General features: G+C 34.1%; 1 protein-coding gene and 1 long non-coding RNA gene across 2 annotated transcripts; one reads left to right on the forward strand and one right to left on the reverse strand.

Annotated features, from left to right (window-relative positions):
• Positions 1-1,138: 1,138 nt before the first annotated feature.
• Positions 1,139-4,924, reverse strand: LOC146533876 (SREBP regulating gene protein). The gene is made up of 4 exons (XM_085193847.1): positions 4,394-4,924; positions 4,159-4,303; positions 3,922-4,073; positions 1,139-3,492 (listed from the first exon to the last, which is right to left on the reverse strand). Exons 1-4 carry the CDS (start codon positions 4,493-4,495, stop codon positions 3,295-3,297), a joined length of 597 nt encoding a protein of 198 aa, XP_085049973.1. The 5' UTR covers positions 4,496-4,924; the 3' UTR covers positions 1,139-3,294.
• Positions 4,925-5,087: 163 nt separating this feature from the next.
• LOC146533877 (uncharacterized) lies at positions 5,088-5,695 on the forward strand. Its single transcript, XR_014878521.1, has 2 exons — positions 5,088-5,236; positions 5,356-5,695. It is a non-coding gene; the product is annotated as an uncharacterized LOC146533877 (long non-coding RNA).
• Positions 5,696-22,227: the final 16,532 nt, after the last annotated feature.

Consider the following 22,227-nt stretch of genomic DNA (forward strand, 5'->3'; position numbering starts at 1 on the left):
CTGAATAATTTAATTTTAATATTTTCGTTTTGCTATTCATAAATATTAATGTTTTTTATTAAATAACTTTAAGAAATTATAAGAAATATTTGTTGAAGCGGAAAATTGAAGACAGTTTGCTTTAATTTGTTGCGGTTCAATTGTTTTTTTGCTTATCTAAATATTTTTTGTAATACGCAAGGTTGGAATATGAAGACAAAAATATAGGTCAATCATAGACATGATAAATGTTTGATACGATCAACAATTTTAAAGATGCTTTCAATATATGTATCTATACACAGGCCGTCGTGGCGCAGCGGAACAAGGGTGTGACTGTAACGCGACGGTTGTGGGTTCAACTCGAGGAAGTGAAATATTTATTTACGTTTATATTTCCATTTTTTCGCTCTGGTGTCGAGGCAACGCGCGGCTCTGAGTTCTGCTACGCAACACGCAATGCGTCCAGAACTCGGCAGAAAGTGGGGACGGAGTGTGTTAACACTAGGTTCCTCTACCCTGCCGTGTGCGGGATATAGCGTGAAGCTGGTTTAATTTTTTTTCTCTTTAACGCACCCTAAGAGACGGAGATGGAAATTTTAACTTATTTATTCTGTGTGCCACCTGGGGTGTATTGTGAAGGTCATAAACATTTCAACTACGCCTTAAGACAATCCTGAGACAAGCCTTCAAACATCAAGAAATTAATAGCAAAATATAGTTAGGTAAACGAAATAATTATTTATAGAAATGATAAATTAAATTTGAATATAAATTAGAAGACATAAACCAGTCTACTTTAATACAGGACTTGTTTACGTTACCAATTAACATTTAAATTTACGTTAATTACCGGTAATTCCATAAAGATATCTAAGTATCGTTACAATTTGGTAGCGATACTTAACGGAATAATAACGTTATAATGATTTTTTATTTTTAATCTAAGTAATTTAAGGGCTTTGTCGCTTATGCGAATATGTTGCCCTGGTAAGTTTAACTTAAATAAAATATAATTTTAACATAATATTCTTTGCTTAAGTTAAGCGAGTTATTGCTAACTCGTAAAGTATAGATAATTTTATTAAATCAGATAAATAATTGTGAACTTTAAGCGGGTGAAAACGCCAACAGGTAGTTTTTAATAAGACAATAGTAATTCCGTCAGTACAAAAATATATTTAATTTGATAAAAACAAAACAAATATCATTAGTTATATTTACTTACGTACAATATGTACACAAATATATATTCTATAATCTCATTGATCATAAAATTTATCATTTTTATTACCTAGCACAAATATTTTAGATCCTATGTAGTTTATCGCATTTATCATAATTATATGAAAAATAAATAGATACAAGCTATAAGTCTTTGTGTAGGCCTTTTAACTAGCTAAGAAATTACAAACAGTGAAAAACACATCTTTTTAATGCACTGTATATATAAAATATAAACTAAAATAAAAAAATAAAGTCTACTAAAACAAAAGATTTCTGGGAATGACTTAACAGTGGTGTTACATTATCCCAAAAATCAGCTTCACGCTGTATCCCGCAGACAGCAGGGTAGCAGAGGGAAAAAGCACTTTCCGTTTAATTCTGGAGAAATTGCGTATTAAGCGGCGGAACTCACGCCGCGCTTTGCCTCGTCACTGGAGCGAAGAAATAAAAATATAAATTTAAGTAAATATAATTTAAAAAATGGGTTCTATTTCCAAATCGAACGTAACATATAACTTCTACCGCAAGTATGTTATTACAGATTGACTAATGTATGAATGTACTACATATTAAATATAACAATGAATACAAAAAGATGTGCTTAAAAGCAAATTGTATTAGTTTCAACATTCAGTGCATTTACATACTAACAATAAAATTACAGTAACAGTTATTATAAAAAAACAATTATTTACTAGGCATAAATTCAATATTTACGTTATAAGGCCATTTTTCATACCTATTTTGACATATTAAATTTATAATTATTTATTAAAATTATTAATCATAATTTTGTTCATAATTGTAATTCATACGTATCTAAATATAACTAAATAAGAATTTCGTATAAATAGGTATTGTGATAAATTTTTATTAGTTATAATAATGTCTTTTAATATTATTTTTTCATATGAAATACATAAATTATTAGTTTAGAGTAATTTGTTAGCATTATATAAAACATAATATGGATTTCATATTTGAGGTCATCGTGTGGCTACGGTTATGGTGAATAAATTATTTCTATTGCCACAATCTGGTAAGACTAGGGCGCCAACAATAAAGAATTGTGTATGTTACATACATTAAAACCGAATACTGGACTGATTAATACATTTTAATAAATGGTTATATATATATCTATATATTTCTAACAGAAGAGTTACTGTTCACAATAGAAAGAAAGCAAAAATACAAATTAAAATATGTTAAAGACAAACGAAATAATGTCTTTAAAATTGCCAAAAATGGTAGATAAAATATAATGTTCTTTGTTTAAAATGTAATTTACTTACAAAATTATATTAGTTTGAGTCATTCGTTTTTAGTTTGAGAAATTATACCATCAGTATACATTTATTAACAGTTATAATTTTGTGACAAATTTCCTAACTTTGACAATATAATATTAAATGTAATATAAATACATTATCATATATATAACATATTTTTTTGTATATAAAACATTGTTGAGAACCCATTCTATATTCCTAATACAAATTCACGATTATCCAGAAAATCTATGACTTTTTATTTAGATATATATTATTTAATAAAAGAAGACTAATGTGTATACATAATTATGTGTTAGGTTAGATATTTATAGTATATACTATATTTTTTTATTTAACCATATTAATTTACATTTTTCACAAATGCAAACATTTCAAAGATATTTATTTCCTATTAATTCTTGTATTAAGTACAATTAAGTTTTTTAATAAACATTTATCACTATTAGGAAAGTCATCCAATTTTATTTCAATAATTTATTATTTTGTGAATAACGATTTTATTTAATGTCAGAGTTTAATTATATATTGAATAAAGTAATTTCCCTTCCATTCAATATTTGAAAAATTAACTAAAACATGTTTTAATAAAAGTTTTTGTAACTTTTGAGTAAATGTTATTGGACTGTAACCAAGATAATATAACACATGTATACTGTTAGAAAATGAACTAACCACTTTTAATTATGTTAAAACAGAAAAAATATCGGATATTACTGGTTACTTGATAAAACTATATTGATTAATTTGGTTTTATATGATTCAATTGTTTTTTTATGTTTTGTAATAACTACTGTTAATCAGGAGGCCGTGCATCCACCCCATTGCCAAAGCAATGCTTGTGTTCTGAATCTTTATAGGAATTTTCATGGAGTACACTGTGAGAACTGGTACGACACTTTGTGAGACATAATTCATAATCATCACTTATGGAGTGAAATAACACTTTCTCTTCAGCCGATAGCTTAGAAAGCACTAACTCTAGTAGGCTTCTCTGAAAAACATAAAATATTTAAATGAAAATAAGATATTACCTTAGAATTCAGTAATTTTCTTTTTTTTAATTGCCTATAATCTAGGCAGAGGGAACCTACTATTAAAACACTAGTGTTCCTGAAGTACTACTCCATTTATATAATAAACAGGGGTAAGGGCAGAACTCAAAGCCATTCTTTGTCTTCTTAACATAGTAAAATACTTAAAATCATACATTCCCTATAGTGTGCATTAAACCAACAACCATAGTAATTATGGTTAGATGCTGTGCTACTGTGTCATGGAGCAGCTCAACAAAGATAGTATATATATATATAAAAAAATTATGTTATCATTGGTATAGTAGCTGGTATGGAAACTCGACAACTATTATTCTAACACAAGTCAATAAAAAAATATTTCTTAATTTAATAAAATTGAGCATTACCTTGGCGGGATCTAAACAACAAGATACACAGTATTCATATATAATGCAGCAATTATTACTATTGCATGAGTGGCAACTGTATCTTTTGGTATACTCAGGGTCTATAATGCAACAGCCATTTTTGGCTACATCTGACCTTTGACATACATAACCTAGAAAAATAAGAAAAAATATTTATTTACATATAAAACTTTAAATGAACAAATAGTAAATAAATACAAACAGTAATCTTATTACCTCTATCGTCCACCAGTAATGATTTACCTTGGACGGAATTTCGACATATAGCATCATTAGTTTCATTATGTTCTTGTAACATCCTCCATACAAATTGTTTTCTTTCAATAAACACGTCTTGATAAACCATATTTCTGTTGTTACCCTTAAATCAAGCATTTTTTGTAATGATTTTTTTAAATTTATGATATATGTATCATAAATTTAAAAATGTATTAATCAATAAATTACTTACTTCTTTAAGAAAACTAACAATACAATACGTCAAAGAAGACGCAAAAATAATGCCTAATACTAGACGCCTTCTGATAAACCGCAGTAATGCGGCATACCACATCTTAAGTTATCTGATAATAGTCACCTAAATTTCATTATAATAACATCAACTTATTTTAGGTTCCATGCATCCACAACTAATCTTTTCTTAGTTATATTAGCACATGTTATCGAAAGCCTTCATTTTTAATTATAAGTTTTATAAGTCTCATTATAGTTATAATATAATGAATATATTTATTTGGTCAACGGTTTATATATATTTATTTTTTGTGTTAATATTTGAGTATTACGTAAAAACTTGAACTTTTAAGGTGTTGATTTTCTGTAAACACTAAAACAAAAAATATTTGATATTTTTTAGTAAACTGTCATCTCATCTGTCACTGTCACTACTTAACCATAGATAATACACATATATTACGTAGTTCATATAATATGTGTATTTATATACTATATTGTTAGAATTCGGAAGCGATTAACGTTTTTAAAAAAATAAAGATAAAAATATATATCGTCTATATGTTTATTATTCTAAATTATTCGGTTTTATGAATTATATGTGTCACCTAATAAGTACTAATAACAATATTTCACACAAGCATCCTTTAGATAAGATTTACTTATAGATAAGATACTCCGATTTTACACAATTACCTCTGCTTTAATAGTCTTTTTCATCTACCCTCTTTTACACGAGTACGCTAACAATATAGTATATTATACGAAACTGAATTATAAAACTGTAGAGATAATAGTCCATATACATCTATGTATCGAGTTCACTCGATGTTTATAGTAGGTACGATGCTTAGAGACGATTTCATACTTAAAAAATCTTTTGATTTACTCAATGTATCGATGTATTTACATAAAACATCAATGGTAACCAGGTAATTATTGTTTCTATTACTGTTTCAGTAGCTCTGATTTTAAAAAGATAAAACTAGGATCCGCCACATGCTGTGCATGGCGGGTGGAACTGAGCCAAGCTATGTTGCGCAAAATTTTGCAAGGTTTTCTGTTTTGTGCGCAAGCCCTGGGTTAGGTGTCAAAGTTAAATCTGTGCGCGAGAATTTCAAAACGAGGGATTGTATAAAGGAAGCAGGGGTATGTGGTAAAGGCTTTAGTAAAAAGGGCGACGAATGGTGGGACGATGAAGTGCAAGGTGCTATAAAAAGAAAGAAGAAAGCGTGGCAGGCACATTATGTGAAAAATGTATGAAATTTAATTTTTTATAATAAATGCTAATGTATAAAAATATTATTTGGTTTTATTTAAATGTCTTTTCAAATGAAATAAAACAAAGTAAAATTTTTGTAAGATAATTTATTTAGTCCATTTGTTTAAAGTTATATTTTTTAGGAAACTGGAAATTTCTTTTCTAATGTTGTGTACATACCAACTTTCGTGTTAGTTGGTGATGGTTAATTTTGTTCTTCTTGTTGTTTTGGTATTTGACCCCAACGTCTGCATGCTATTACCTTGCAATTTTTTTTTATTACAAAATGCCTTATTGTGACTTATTCATAAGAAATAGAAATGTATCGCGGATTTTTTTTATAATTAATAAAATAGATTACTTCTGTCATACAATATGCTGACATATATTCAATTATTTTTGCAGCGCACGTGCTCAAAGCCGATCAATGTCCTTTATTATTATTATTATTTTGATATTTAACGCTAATTAAGACTAACGCCGTGATATCATACACAGCAGCAGCACTCCTGAAGCATTCTAGCTTACATACAAAGCTTAAATAAAGTAAATCGGACCAGTAGATCCAGAGATCTTAGAGATTAAACAAAGAAACAAGCAAACTCTATTATAATAACTCCGCTTTATTATCTATCTATATATATAAAAGGACTTGTCCTCACTGACTGAGGTAAGACGCACGCACAGCCGTAACCGCTGATGGTAGAAACGTGGAATTTGGACAGATGTTTACTTTCGTAACCTGGACATCCACTAAGAAGGGATTTTGAAAAATTTTAACCCTAAAGGTGTGAAATAGGGGTTCAAAGTTTGTATGGAAAAAAAATTAAATCGGCACCGATTTTTATAAAATTTGAAATTTAGATTTTTAAAAGTATTTAATTGAACACGTGTTTCATCGTTTTCTAGAATTCTCCCCCTAAGGGTGCAAATAAGGGGTTGAAAGTTTGTATGGAAAATTCTTAAATCGCCACCGATTTTTATAAAATTTGATATTTAGACTCTTAAAAATATTTCGTTGAACACATGTTTCATGGGTTATTAGAATTCCCCCTAAATACGCAAGCGAAGCTGCGCGCGTCCGCTAGTATTAGTATAGATACCTAATAAACTTAAAAATATTTTAAAAGAAAGATGATATTATCAGCTTCACTTCTTTCTTTATTCTTGCTGGAGGCATTGCGTGTTGAGATTCGGAACTCAACTATAGATTCCAAACTCCATTGGAATTCTCACCTGGAGCTCTGCCGTGTTCACAATTATTAATATATAAGTACATATGACCAATGTCGGGCGTTGTTACTCTTCGCTGTAGTCTCCAACTAGTAGTAATGAGTTAATAATTGTAAATTTAGGATCGCATATGCATGGACTTATGATCACGTGTGTGATCATGTTAATTTCTGTTCTTATTTTATAACTAGCCTAACAGTCATTCTTTATTTTTTTAATACTTATTCTGCTATTCGGGACACCGGGGCTAGTATATCATAATAATAATAATACTTAATTGCACTAAAAAACTAAGAAACAATACAGTAACAATATTTACAAGAAGACAATAAAAAAATGCAATGCAATGGCGGGCCTTACCACTAAAAGCGCTTCCTACAGGCAACCATTTGAAAGAACTTATAATAAATATGATTTTATCAAATATAAATAAGTTATTAACATATAAACATACATACACTGATAAAAATGACATGCTGGAGGATTCTAGCATTCATTGCTATGCAGATGATAGCATGGTGGACGCTGTTTACAGTGCCGAAATAAACTTGTGTCTTCTGTTGAGGCATCCCTCGAGAATGTCTCCTCATGGGGTGAAAAGAACTTGGTTCAATTTAACCCCCTGAAGACACAGGTTTGCGCGTTAACCACAAAAAAAAACCCATTTATCGTATCGCCAGTCTTTCAGAACACTCCCCTTACAGCCGCGCTCAGGATGAGCATATTGGGCCTTAATGTTTCGAGTGCCAGTATCGCGATCATCTGGAAAGCAAGGCCAAGTTGGCCTCGAAGAAACTGGGGGTCATCAATAGAGCGAGACGGTACTTCAGAGCCCTATATAGGGCCCAGGTTCGGCCTCATATGGAGTACTGTTTTCATCTCTGGGCTGGTGCACTCCAGTATCAGCTTGACCCATATGATCGCATACAACGTAGACCCATTCGAATCATTAAGGACCCAATGAGCTGTGAAAGGCTTGACACTTTGGTTCTGCGTGGAGACGTCTCCTCGCTGTGCGTTCTCTATCGCATTTATTATGGTGAGTGTTCTGAGGAACTGTTCGACCTGTTACCTGCCGTCGAATTTTCCAACCGCACAGTACGTCACAAACTTAAATACCATCCACACCACCTGGAATGCCACGTGCATTCCACTACTGTGCGGTTTTGTAGAAATTTCCTTCCACTCGCAACCGAACTGTGGAATGGCCTACCCGCGGCAGTGTTTCCAGGTCGGTACAATATGGATACCTTCAAAACGCGCGTCTATCTCCACCTCAAAGGCCGGCAACGCACCTGTAGCCCCTGTGCTACACGGGGTCGTGGGCGGCGGTGATCATCATCAGGTGACCCGAACGCCCGTTTGCCTTGTCCTTTTTCCATAAAAAAAAACAACATACATACAAATACATATATACATACATGCATACATACTATATATATTTTGGTAGAGTAAAGTGATTGCAATTAAACAAACTAAACTAAAAAAAGTAAATACTACCCTAAATTACGCACTATTTTTATGTGTAAAAGTTATGTAGGTACATTAGTTTTGTACTTTTTACACAATAATTGATTATGTAAATAGAAAAACAGATAATAATTTTAAAATTAGATTACATAGATTTAACCATTCTTTAACACCCTGGCATTTCTTTTTCTAATATTTTCAACATAAATTGCTCCTGTACAGATACATTATATGGGTAGATTAACTAAAATACTTAAAATTCAATTATGTTAATCGAAAATATTATGTATACTAAAGTATTGAGATGATTACTATTCTTTTTCGATGTAATTAATTTTTAACAAATAATAATTAATAACGCAACAATATGTTTAAAATTCTGTTTTTATCTACTCAAATATAAATTTCTTGAGTCATCTATTAATGTTAAACTGATAAAACATACCGTTTTTATGTTAAATTTCTCTTAACATAAAATAATATTAAACATGAACGATTTTGATGTATTAAAATTAATAATATTCATTCCGACGTAATAAATGTTTAGCAAATAATAACGCAACAATATGTTTTACGCGTTATCACATTACAGTATGTTTATGTGGTCTATAGATATCGTTACGTATGTTTCTCCTTTTTCAAACATAAATTTGACAACTTTGAGTACATAATGTTTTAATAGTGTACCCTTTACACACTATTTAATTTTCTTTATATTTTATTCAGTAGTTTTTACTATGTATTTATCAACAGTCATGTAATTAAAACGATTCCAAATTCTTTTCTTCCAGAGAATCTTGAAAAGCGCCCTCTATTGTGCTAATAGTTAAACTGTCACCGATCGATCATAGTTAAAACACACCGTTTTCTCAGTATAAATAATCAAAAACTATATTTTGCTACCATTTACAGACTATTTAATTTTATTTATATTTTTATCAACAGTCATGTAATCAAAACGTTTCCAAATTATTTTTATAAAGAGCATCTTGCTAGAGCGCCATCTATTGTGCTAATAGTTAAACGGTCACCGTTCGATCATTGTTAAAACATACCGTTTTCTCAGTATAAGTAATCAAAAACTATATTTTGCTAAAGTTTTAAACTAATAATATTTCTCCCGAAGTAATTAATGCTTAACAAATAATAACTTGTTGAGATATGTTTTATTCGTTATCAAGATTCGTTAGTACTTACTATTTGTTATCAATAGATCTCCAATATAAACTTCTTGGAAACATTAAATACTAATATCTTTTGATAGAGTGAAGCGATTACAATGAAATAAAAACTAAAACCTACTCTGATTTATTTGTAATTTTTGTATATAAAAGTTGCTTAAATTTATTGTGTACTTTTTACGTGATACGTGATCACATAAACAGACAAACAGACAAACAGACAAACAGACAAAAATTCCGAAAATGCTGGAAATGGATTCTGTTAATGGTCCTTTCACACCCTAGCTATTTTTTTTTAATATTTTCAATGTACAGAAATGACTTTTCTACAGATTTATTATAAGTATAGATTATTTACTTGGATTTGGGTTGATTTGATTAGTTTTTTATCACAATTTATTTGTCTTTTATCTAGGGCTTTTGTGTAGTTCTTCGACTCAAAGAAAAAAGAAAAAAAATACCTACCGTCTTTCTGACGCAGTCGGGTAAACATACAAAAAACAATTTATTATACAAAAAAATGTTTATTACGCATTTTCTTTTTTTTACAATTGTTTTGTTTATTGTTTTTTTCTTTATTATACTATATAAATATCAACGTTGTTGATTAGTCTTGTATTCTCTATATCGAAAGTAGTTTTCTTATAATTCAAATAAAGCTGAGGATAAGACACTACTGTACTCATATTTTTATTGCTATTTGTTATATGGCTGGTTCACGTTCATTGCTCTTGGCAAATAATATACTGTTCAATATTTGCGAGTCTATATCTAAAGTAATTTGGTTTTCTGAAGATCCATAAGAAAAGATGCGCACACAGCTGTGCTTACTTTTTCGTCGTTTATTTTCTTGTTTTGTTTTATATATATTTTTAATTACTTGTGACAAAGGATGTCGAGTTTTTGATATAAGCTCTGATCTTGAATGTTGACTTTTTGTCCAATTTATTAGTTCCACGATAAAATAATTTACTATATCCGCTGTGATATGATAAAAAGATTTCAAGCGGGCAATCTCAACCGTGCGACTTATAAATTTTTTCATAAATGCATAATTTTTTTCTTGCATTAAAATTATAGATGTTGCCATGGTATTTAGTGACTTGTAAAATTGTTGTTTTTTTAGAGATATTTCGTATGGAACCCTTCCGTTTAGGTATGAATCGTTTGTAGATACTTTATAGATATCGTGAAAGTCATTTGCAACTTTTATTATATTTTCAGATAATCTATCTAGTATATATATAAGTTGTCTCTTATACAAAGATAGCGTTTCATTAGGTGTATTAATACAACGTTTTCTTTGATTATGAATATTGTTAGTGGGACTTCTGTTTTTATTAGGTATATTATTATTTCTATTCATATATTCTCTTTTTGCGTTGTGTCTACAAGTCATAGACGGTGATTTATTATCAGCATTACCTTGCGTATTCGCATTTTGACATAATTTATTAAACTGGGTGCCGTTTGGTTCTGGATGCCGATCTATTTCTAAATCTTCAACAATTAATGTAACATTGAAAGGTCTGTTGAAATCAAATTTCTGCATATACATCATGTTCGAATCTGTAACAAAAAAAATATTTACTGTAATTAAAATATACTAAAAGAATGCGATTCTATGATTTTACACCTTTGGTCTTTTTTAGCTTTATGCTGTATCCCGCGTATCATAGCACGGTAATCAGATGCAACAAGAGAACCTAGTGTTAAGACACTCTGTTCACTAGAAGGAAGTGCCATTACGCACCGTGTTGTGTAATGTTCGTAAGTTAGAAGGGTCCTTGAAAATAACAACTGCGCAGAGTCACGATAAATTCATAACATTTATATTACTATAAGTACACTTAACCGAGGAAGAGATTAACTAAAACTTATGAAACAAAAGGGTTGAGGACTATTTATAATAATAATAATAACTAATACTAATAGAAATAATCATTATACAAACATAATTAATACATTAGTAATTGGAATACTACAGTTTGGGAAAAGAAAACAAATGCTCAAAACAACGTCATTAAATAAGTCTTGCAGTATAAACAATCCATTAGACTCTATCCTGGCAAACAATCATTTCTAATGAATTATAATTTATCTTCGAATACAAATATACTATCTATGTTCTTTTTGCCTGGTGTCCATTTTCTTAGGAACTACCCATACTGGTGAATTCCATGGACTACTATCTAGTAACCATCTGGTTATATTATCTTATCTTTTAACAATTTACTAATTTGATCGTTAACTTCCTCCTTTAGGGCTTCTGGATACCTATATGGCTTTGTATTAATAGGTATGTTATTATTGATAGGTATCTTATGTATCACCGTATTTGTTGACGTTAATGAATCACCTTCTAAATGAAATATGTGATTAAATTCTTTACACAATTCTAATAATGACTCTTTTTCTTCCTTATTCAAGTGTATCTAACTGATTTCCTTTACAAATTTCTTCATTGTTAATTTTGTTTACGTTGATTATCTCATTTGCTTTCTTGTAGCTCATTACTTAAGTTAGAGCAACTTTACAATTAACTTATTTACTTTTACTTCCTTATCTGTCGTATTCAAATATACTGTTATCGCTTTGTTCTCATGAACTTTAACTACACTCGGACATAAGTAAACACCTTCTGATAATATAATTGATTCTGGTATTATACCTTCTTTCATATTAGAATTCTCTACTCGTATCGAAATATTTTTTTCACATCTTGGTCTACAACAAAAATATTATTTTCATATGTCTCTTTCTGTCTATTTAAATGTCTCTATTTTCATTACTCTTTTCAATATTCTCCATTAATTAACTTCAAAGTTTTTCTCAACTTCATAACTGTCATAATTCTCATAATACATTATTTTTATTCTTTTTATGAAAGATTTTATTTTCTAATATATTTTCTTTAAAATCTTCTTTTTTAAACTCTTTATTCTCCTGCTCAATAGCTAATTCTACGCCACATATTCTTATTTTATTCTCTTTGTAACTAATTATTGCATTAGTCTTTGACAGATAACTGCTGCTACCTTTTACAATATCGCTTTCAATAGAAAACTTATCAGGTACAACATGAATTATATGGACATGACGCAAACGATCGATTTAATAAAGTAAAACGAATATTTCCTTCGATTTTGGTTAATACCACTGATACAAATGCAATTTTATATACTGGGTTTAAGAGTGCAAACGGGTTATTGGAATTATCAATATAAAAATTTATAAATCCACCTGAGACTTTGTCTTCTGAATTGTATATTTCACTTTAATTTATCAATTTCTATTTAAATAAACATTCCTAAATTGTTTTTTTCAAATTTTCATATAACATATATACCCATTTTTTTTCTCTAAGTCTCTAGTTTTACGCGATATAACAATTTGACTCACTTGGAACGATTTACGTATTACTATTGCGGAGTTCTGCTCGTGTCGATGGCGCGAACGCTACCGAAGAACTGACCTGTTGTTACTAGCGGTAATGGCAAGTATAAGCCAACAAAGGACCACAGTCGCCCAGCTTCACGAACTCGAACCTCGTTGACGGATGAGACTTGCTGTGATCTTCATAGACTGCTGTGATCGAGGATTGAATGCCTCTGATTGCTTTCAAGTTCCCTTCACCACTAGGTGAAGGGGCCTTTCAGTACGTATGTAGTCCATAACTGAGGAAGTGGTGATACTTCAATACGTCAATGAACCGAAGATTCTGACCGATAACCGAAATGTTGTCAGGAGAACAGGAACTATAACATTTCAACAGTGCCTGATCATCCTACTCCTGACACCAAATGTAATGTTCGGAGGTCAGAAGGGATTATGAAAATAACAACTGCGCAGCGTCACGATAAGTTTATAATATTTATTACTATAAAAGAACACTTGAGCGAGGAAGAGCTAAACTAGAACTGATGTTACAAAGGGGTTGAGGGCTATCTAGCTTAATTATTTTACAAACATCATTAATACATTAGCAATTAGAATGCTACAGTTTGGGAAAAGTATACAAATGGTCAAAACAACGTCATTAGATAAGTCCTGTGAGTACACATTCCATTAGACTGCTTCTGGACTATCCTGGCAAACAATCATTTCTAATGAATTATCTCTTTATAACTAATTATTTCTAATTAATTATAATTAATCTTCGAATACAAATATACTTATATCTGAATCTATAACAAACATAATATAAAACTAAATTAAACATGAAACTATATGAAACAAGCACTCACTCAGACTTGTGTCCAGCTCTGTAAATCGATTTGCAGCGACAAGGCTGCTATCTTCTTAGACATTGCATGTATGGCTCGTAGTTGAGTTGAGTTGATATAAACCACAGGATTAGCGATTAAAGTTTATTGAGTTAGTTATAAAGTTTAAGTTGGATACCAATCCGCGAGAGCCGCCTGTCAACTGCGTTTTTAATTGTAGAAAAAAAATATATTTAAATATATTTCGATATAATGCGTCATAAACGAGGTCGCGTTGTCAGCTATATAAAAATCTGTACGTGAACCGTACATAGCCTTTGTCAAGGACTAGCACAACGGCCTGCTCTTCAATCTCCGTCGTATGGCACTGCCTGACTCTCTCGTTCACATCATTCGGGAATACTTGTCGAATCGAAAGTTCCATAACAGATTAGAAGGGACACTATCGTCCTCTAGATCCGTTCGAGCCGGAGTCCCGCAAGGCTCCACTCTTTCACCACAAAATTATAAAGTTGACAGTGATGTTGCAATGATACTTATCATTATACGAAACAGAAATATGATTATAAAGTTTATATTGCGTGGGTTATTATTAGTATGTAACATCGAGCTCCCAACAATATATTATATAAAATATACCTACGCGATAAATCTGTTTAAAGAGTTTAACTTAATGTGTAATAATTTAAAAAAAAGTAATATTGTAGCCGGTTTCGGCACAGGGGCACAAAGTGTAAACGTGACAGGTTGTGAGTTCGAATCCCAGAAATCTGAAGAAATGAAATTGTAATATTTCCATTTTCTTCACCCTAGTTTTAACCAAAAAACGGCGTTGAATTCCGCCACCCAAAACGTAATGCCTCCAAAATTCGGCTGAAAATGGGAAACGGACCCGCTGCCCACCTTGCTGTGTGTGGGATGCGATGTGACGCTTTAAAAAAAAATAATATTATAAAGAAAGCATGCCTATACTCTAATGCTAAAGATGTGGCTGTGGGTGCCATATTGAACATCTGTTAACATTCAAATATTTTCCGTTCGTTTTCGTTTTTCGAATGAGCAGCATGCTGTTGGCCATATGGGCCTCTACCGCTGTAGCTACGCTGACGCTACCGGCCTTGGGGAGGCCGAGCTAGACGGCTCTGACGTTGGGTTGGCTACTGTGGAAGGTGCCAACAAAAGAGAACACAGTGGCGCAAGGGCGTCTCCTTTGAGACTCGGACCGTGACTTGCGAACACCGTTTGTAGTGGGGGACTTTGCTTCGCTCGGTTCGACCAAAGTCTACTGGGGAGGGCTATTGATGCCCTATTGGATGATTAGTTGAGGGCTCCTCTCGCACCGAGGCGCGATTGCGCCATTGTAATACTGGGACCTCGTCTCCACCGGCGGGGACGGTGTGTGTGTGTTTGCGATTGTGTGTAGCCCTACCTACAAATCTAGGGTCGTTCGCTTTAGTGATGGGGTCAGAATCATCGGTTAAAATATCCCGGGGTCTACGGCGATCCCACGTTTGCCGTATTCGGCTCGGCTTTATTGAAATAACTACTACAGAGCTTGCGACAGTGCTCTTTTACTGACTCTAATTTGACGTCTCTATGGAGATCGGTATTATGCGTGTACCACGGGGCACCGGTAGTATTACGCAAGAAGCAGTTTTGAATTACTTGTAATCGCCTAAGGTCTGTCTGTGCGAACACAACACAGGCGTAGGAGAAGATGGGTCTGACGCATGTTTTATAGAGGCGGATCTTATTTCTAAGTGAGAGTTTGCTTTTAGCGCAAGTAAGTGGATACAAGCGACTTAATACAAAGGCCACTTTGCGGCGAACATAGGTAATGTGGGCTTTAAAAGACAGTTTACTGTCGAGAATGACACCTAGGAATTTGGCCTGTTTGACCTCGGGGATTATTTTGCCTAAAAGGCGGACATGTGGCAAGACATCTTATATACAGTTACTTTAATCGGGATTGACCTCTACGCGCCATTGAGATAACCGACCTATGCGGTGCATGGACTTTTGGAGTCTATTAGCTATGCAGACTGATACGCGGCCGGACGTAAAGACGGCGGTATCGTCCGCGAAAAGGGCTTGGTTTGTACCTGGGGTTTTAGGGATATCGTGGGTGTACAGATTGTACAGAAGCGGGGAAATGAGGATTGGGGGGATGGAGCCCTGGGGGACTCCGGCTCTAATCGGCCGAATGGAGGAAAGGGTTAAAGGAAGGGGTTCTAGGTTATCCCCTAGGCATTCGGCCTTTTCGAGATCATCTGAGGCTAGTGTTCCGTCCGGACGGAGTAACGGCGGTAATTCGACTACGGTGTCGTTTTTGAATGATTTAGTTATTTGCCAGAACGCTACGTGCGATGGCGTAATGGTTGATAGCTTATGATCCCAACTTTCGTCTCTGAGGTCCTCGAACCGGGCTCGACCTGTCTTTGGGGCCTCCAGAGTTTAGTACGGTTAGCCGGCGACGGAAATGAGTCGTGCGCCCTAGTGGCGACGTTTTTACGTCTAATGAGCTTTCTGAGATCTCGCGGGATCTTTAAGTAACCTTCCGGATTGGTTGTTATTTCCCTAGAACACTCGTCGAGAGTGCTACCCAGTCGGTCAGTAAGTTGGTTAATTTCCGCCTCGACTACTTCCACCGAGTCGAAACTGTCAGGTATGTCGTCTGTCGGTTCCGTGTCGGGATTGCCTAGGCGTTCCTCGAACTTGGACCAGCCGGTGATGGTGGTTTTTGGAAGAACTGGAGGACAATCGGGTCCTAATTTGACTATTACTGGTCTGTGGTCTGAGTCTAACTCTGGGATAACCTCGATAGAGCACAACCAGAGAGAGACGCCCTGCAGGATGGCTATATCAAGAATGTCAGGTCGGCCCCGGGGCCCAAATCTAGTGGGAGTGAGGGGGGCGAGTATCTCAAAGTGAGAGGTGGTCAGGTCAAAAATATTTGCGAGATCGATTCCTCTTCTATTGGTGGCGGTGCAATTCCACTTGGTGTTTTTACAGTTAAGGTCCCCGGCTAAAATAACCGAGTCCCCCATATCCAGTAGTGTCTGTAAGTCTCTTTTGAGTAAACTCTTAGTTGGAGAGAGATAGGCGGAAGCTATGATGACAGGTGGATGTCCAGTCATGTGAACCTGACAGACCGATACTTCGATGTTAGTGAGCGTCGGCTGCGGATCGAGCGGGATGACGTGAAGCGTCTTTCTGTAGAAGGTGCCGCCTTTCGCGCTGTCTCTGTCGTTACAGATCGTACGGCAATTGGCTATCTTGGGATCTCTATTGCAATTTCTAAGGACCGTTTCATGAACTAGAAATAAGTCGAGTTGTCGGTTTGTAACAAAATCGCGGACTAGCCCCATTTGCGCATTGAGACCGTTAGCGTTAAAATAACCTATGTTGAGAGAACGCGCCTTGACTCGCGCGAGTCTTAGATCGGGCGGGTTGATTCTAAAACTATTGCTGACCGCCATTGGAATTTCGCGATTTGAAGAGAATTTATTTGGCCATAAGCTTTGTATGTCGCTTAACTACTTGAATTCGACCTTTAGGGTCATCGTCCGTGTCTACAATGCCATCGGCGAAGGCTACTATTTCTTCTGGATCTAATGAGTCTATATAATTGAATGTGACACTGCCCGGGAATGCCACGAGACCATGGCTTATCTATTGTGATGCCAGTGAGTTGGCAGACGGATTTTATATTAAAAATTTTTTTGCCCTCAGGGCTGCGAGTTAGGACAGCTAGGACCATGTCGTAGCTTTTCTTAGTGAATTGGTTATACATATAGTGGACCGCTTTAATGGGGAGATTTTTTGATTCTAAATCCCGGAAAATGGTCTCTGTCTCTAACTCTCTAGGGATACCCTTTAGGACTACACATAATTGACGTTTGTCCTCCAGAGCGTAGGAATGAACTGTGGATCTGGCAGAATTGAACTGTACTTTATTGGACAACATCCATTTTGATAAATTGTCCCAGGCTTTCCTTTCCTGAACTACTATCGGGGTAGCGGTACCCAGCCGGCGTCGGAATTACAAGCGGGGTTCGCGTTGATATTATTATTTTGAATCTTGTCTGTTGTGTCAGTCATTACGGCGTCGAGGCCGTTTCCATTTACCTGCGTACCCTTCTCGACTACCTGCGCGCGTGACCTACTTTTACACGGGGGTGAGGACCGCGGGGAGGGGGTAACAAGCGCGCGCGCGGCGCGTTTGCCTGAACTTGTAGGGGATCGTTTTGCCTTGCGTTTGGCGGCCTTCGATTTGACGGTCTCGGAACCGTCCTGTTCCTCCTCCTCCGATGTTGAGGATTCGGCCAGCGGGACCTCCACCTCCTCAGATTCGGACTCGGACTCGGCGTTAGCCTCGCCGGGATTGGCCTCCTGCGATTGGATACGTCTTTCGTTTTCCACGAATGCGGTGAGATTAATTAAAAACGTTAATAAAAAATCAGAGTCTACACGGACCATTTTGACTATAATTGGCCCCCCGCCGAGGCGAGGAGTGTGTGCCTAATGTCTCGGCCTGGTGGGGCCGGGGTGCTTAAACTAAAAACTGTGTAAAATTACTCACGTGGGTGTGATCCCTGGTGAATCCTATAGACACTAACACACGAAACGACCGGTCCTCTTCGTCTTCTTCGTTCTTCTGGTGCAGGCGGCGTAGGCCGAGAGTGTGTGCGTGCGTAATTTAGTTTTGGAGTAGCGTTGCCGAGCGCACATTGAGACGTCCGGGCGGTACCGCGGGCGATTTAAAAATGGGGATATTTTTAAATGAGATTTTTTTTTTATCTCACTTAAATACATCGAAACAATGAGAATGAATGAAACAAAAAAGCAATAGCAATGAATAGAATGTACCTTGTGGTACTATCTTTTATTTTTTTTGTCTCTGTGTTAGTCGGCTTGTGAAACTGCTGGGTGAATTTGTAAGTATAATTGTTGATCCTGACCCTCATATAAAGTACAATTGGCTTTAAAGCGTACAAGCTTTTAAAGCTTGGGACACATTGTCATAAAGTCCAAGCTAACGAAAATGTCGGGCCCTTTCTTCTCATTTTTAGGTTCCGTATCCAAAAGGCAAAACCGAACGCAATTACTAAGACTCCGCCGTATGTAACGAGGCTCAAGAACCGTAATTGTTAGACAGTTGCAGTTTTCAACAAATGCTAAAAAACAGAATTAATATAGTTTTCTTTTTTGTTTAATTCATGCATATCAAGTATACAATTAATGTCGTTCTGTCTTAAGATTGTTTTTCTTTTTAGCGTTTGAATTATTATATTTATTAATGTATACAACGTTGGCTTCCTATTAAATAAAATAAAAAAAATAAAATTATAGGTGGCTCCCATACAAGAAACGCCATGGTTTTTGCCGTTAAAAATAAAAAAAAGCAAATAAATATATAAACATAACTAGCAACCGCCAGCGGCTTCGCCCGCTTGAACTACACAATTATTTATTCAATATTCTGAATTACTTTATGTTCTAGTATTTCATGTTTGCAGCGCACTTATAGTGATTTCTAATATAAACATTTCAATAACTTTGGTACCATATTAGCGTAATTCTTATAAGAATTTTTAAATGGTTTAAAAGAATGCAACCTACATTACCTACTATTTAAGATCAGTTTTAAGTATTTTTTTTACGATTTTTTTAGAGCGCTTTGCAATATGGTTAATTTTTATTTTTTTTACTCTTTTTACTTTCACCATATGATAAAAAGAAATATAAGTATTAATTTGAACTACTCAAATAATTTACAATTGCATAAACAGACTTAAAGATGAAATAACTGGCCTTGACAGGGATTCATTCCTGATAGGGCTCTATCACTTTTACGTAAATTTTTGTTATAGAGCATTATTAATTTAAACAAAAAAAATGTTATTCTCATATACTCCCAGTATCAACATGTTGGGCTTTAACGTTTCGAGTAACTATCAGTTAGTATCGCGATCATACGGAAAGCAAGAGCAAGTTGATATCAAAGGCACTGGGAGTCATCGGCAGAGCGAGACATTACTTTATGTCAAAACACCGATTGGTAATGTAAAGAACCCAAGATTGGCCTCACATGAAGTACTGTTCTCATCTCGAGGCACGCGACCCAGTATCATTTGGAACCCTATGTTTGCATACAACTCAGAGCCATTTGAATCGGTGAGGATCCAATATTCTGTAAAAGGCTTGACACTCTGGTTTTGCCATCCATCATACCAAAATGAAATATTTTGTGTGTGTACCAGTAATTTTTGCATGATTCGCGATCGGAGACAAAAATTCTACTAAGTAGTTTCAAGCCTATATTATAGATATATTAATGGACCTAATTCTTAAGTTTTTATAGCTTTACTAGCGGACGCGCGCAGCTCCGCTTGCGTAATTAGGGGTGAATTCTCATAAACCACGAAACATGTGTTCAATGAAATATTTTTAAGAGTCTAAATTTCAAATTTTATAATAATCGGCGGCGATTTAAAGATTTTTCCATACAAAGTTTCAACCCCTTATTTGCACCCTTAGGGGGTGAATTCTAGAAAACCATGAAACACATGTTGAATTAAATATTTTTAAGAGTCTAAATTTAAAAAAATATAATAATCGGTGGCGTTTTAAAGATTTTTCCATACAAATTTTCAACCCCTTATTAGCACCCTTAGGGGAAGAATTCTAGAAAACCATGAAACATGTGTTCAATTAAATACTTTTAAGAGTCTGAATTTCAAATTTTATAAAAATTGGTGCCGATTTAAAAAAAATTCTATACAAACTTTCAACCCCTTATTTGCACCCTTAGCGGGAGAATTCCAGAAAACGATGAAACACGTGTTCAATTAAATACTTTTAAAAATCTAAATTTAAAATTTTATGAAAATCGGTGCCGCTTTAATTTTTTTTCCATACAAACTTTGAACCCCTATTTCACTCCTTTAGGGTAAACATTTTTCAAAATCCCTTCTTAGTGAATGTCCAGATTATGAAAGTAAACATCTGTCCAAATTTCACGTTTCTACGCACAGCGATTTCGGCTGTGCGTGCGTCTTACCTCAGTCAGTGAGGACAAGTCCTTTTATATATAAAACACAATAGTGTCGAAATACAAATAGTGTAAACTGCATTTAAAGCGGTAGAGTACTGCCCCGATAGAGTATAAAATAAAATAAATTTCTATATTGAATAATGAGTATAAATAAAATAAATTTCTACGCTATCTAAAAAACGTTAGAGAGTGGTAAAAAACATAAGTTGTAAAAAATTACAGTAAAATACAAAATAGCATGAATAAAAAGTAATACTCATATCCATAATGGTTTCCATGTGATTAGCACTTACTAGACAACACTCGCACAATAGTTCTTATCAAGAAGACACTGAACAACTTAGTGATGAATACAAAAAAGATACACACTCGTTTTATACTAACTTGGACAATGTAGCGGAACAAACCTATTAAAATACCGGAAGTGATAACGATAATATTCAAACTGTATGCTTATCACTTATGACTAATAAAGAAAAAATGGCATTAGTAATAATAGCAAATCTGTTACAAGTTTGAACAGGTTAAAAATTCCACAATAACAACTAAAAAATAAATCAAAAATATATATTAAATCGAGAACTATTTAATAAAAAAATATTGTTTCGCCGGCGCACCATTATTTCACACATTGTATAATAAAAAATACAATAGAACTATTTAGATTTCATAAAAATATATATATTAAATGAGAAGTTTTTAATAAACAAAATATTGTTTCATCGGCGCACCATTATTTGAAACATTATATAATAAAAAATACAATGGAAGTATTTAGACTAAATAAATTCATAAAGATTGTAATAAGAAAATCATTTTGTAGAAAGCGATTTAATATTGCGGGTTCTAGCACACAGTCCTGTATCGTGGTTTCTGGCGCTTTGATTAAAATGAGAGAAATTGCATTAAGTATTTATTAGTCAACATAGCGACAAAGAGGCAAGTAATGCAAGAAAGAGACAGCAACACTGCACTGTGACGTAGGTCCGTCGTTAGCAATTCGGGGAAGTGAGCGATAAGGCCGGGCGGAAGTTTTATGAGGGTGACTGATAAGAGAATCGACTAGTGAGATTTAATTAATCGAAAAGCTATCTTTGGATAGAGCTTCAGCTTTGAGACCCAGCGGGCTAAATCTTTTTTTTTTATTTTTAGTTTCGACGCATCGACGACTCGATTCGCGGGGTCTGGCATACTTCCGGAAGAAACGTATTTGTTGGTTACACCAACACATACTACTTATAGAGTATAGATGAAAAGGCTTTGTTTTACTTTGGGTTTCAACTATGAAAAGATATGCAAAGACCATTTAGTGTAAGAGATACTGTAGCAGGGTCTTAAAGCTACTCTCTCTCTCTCTCTCTCTTTTAGCAGACCTAGGAAATGAATATAATTTTATAGAAACAA

The sequence above is a fragment of the Heliconius melpomene genome, chromosome 12, assembly GCF_056956725.1.
Source record: "Heliconius melpomene rosina isolate 202511_hmr_F chromosome 12, ASM5695672v1, whole genome shotgun sequence".
NCBI lineage: Eukaryota > Metazoa > Arthropoda > Insecta > Lepidoptera > Nymphalidae > Heliconius > Heliconius melpomene.

Excerpts from the sequence above, each read along its gene's own strand:
- LOC146533876 (XM_085193847.1), bottom strand. The coding sequence starts at position 4,495 with ATGTGGTATGCCGCATTACTGCGGTTTATCAGAAGGCGTCTAGTATTA. Across the intron at positions 4,304-4,393 it reads TTGTTAGTTTTCTTAAAGAA|GGTAACAACAGAAATATGGT; the intron begins GTAAGTAATTTA and ends GCTTGATTTAAG. Across the intron at positions 4,074-4,158 it reads ATTACTGGTGGACGATAGAG|GTTATGTATGTCAAAGGTCA; the intron begins GTAATAAGATTA and ends TTATTTTTCTAG.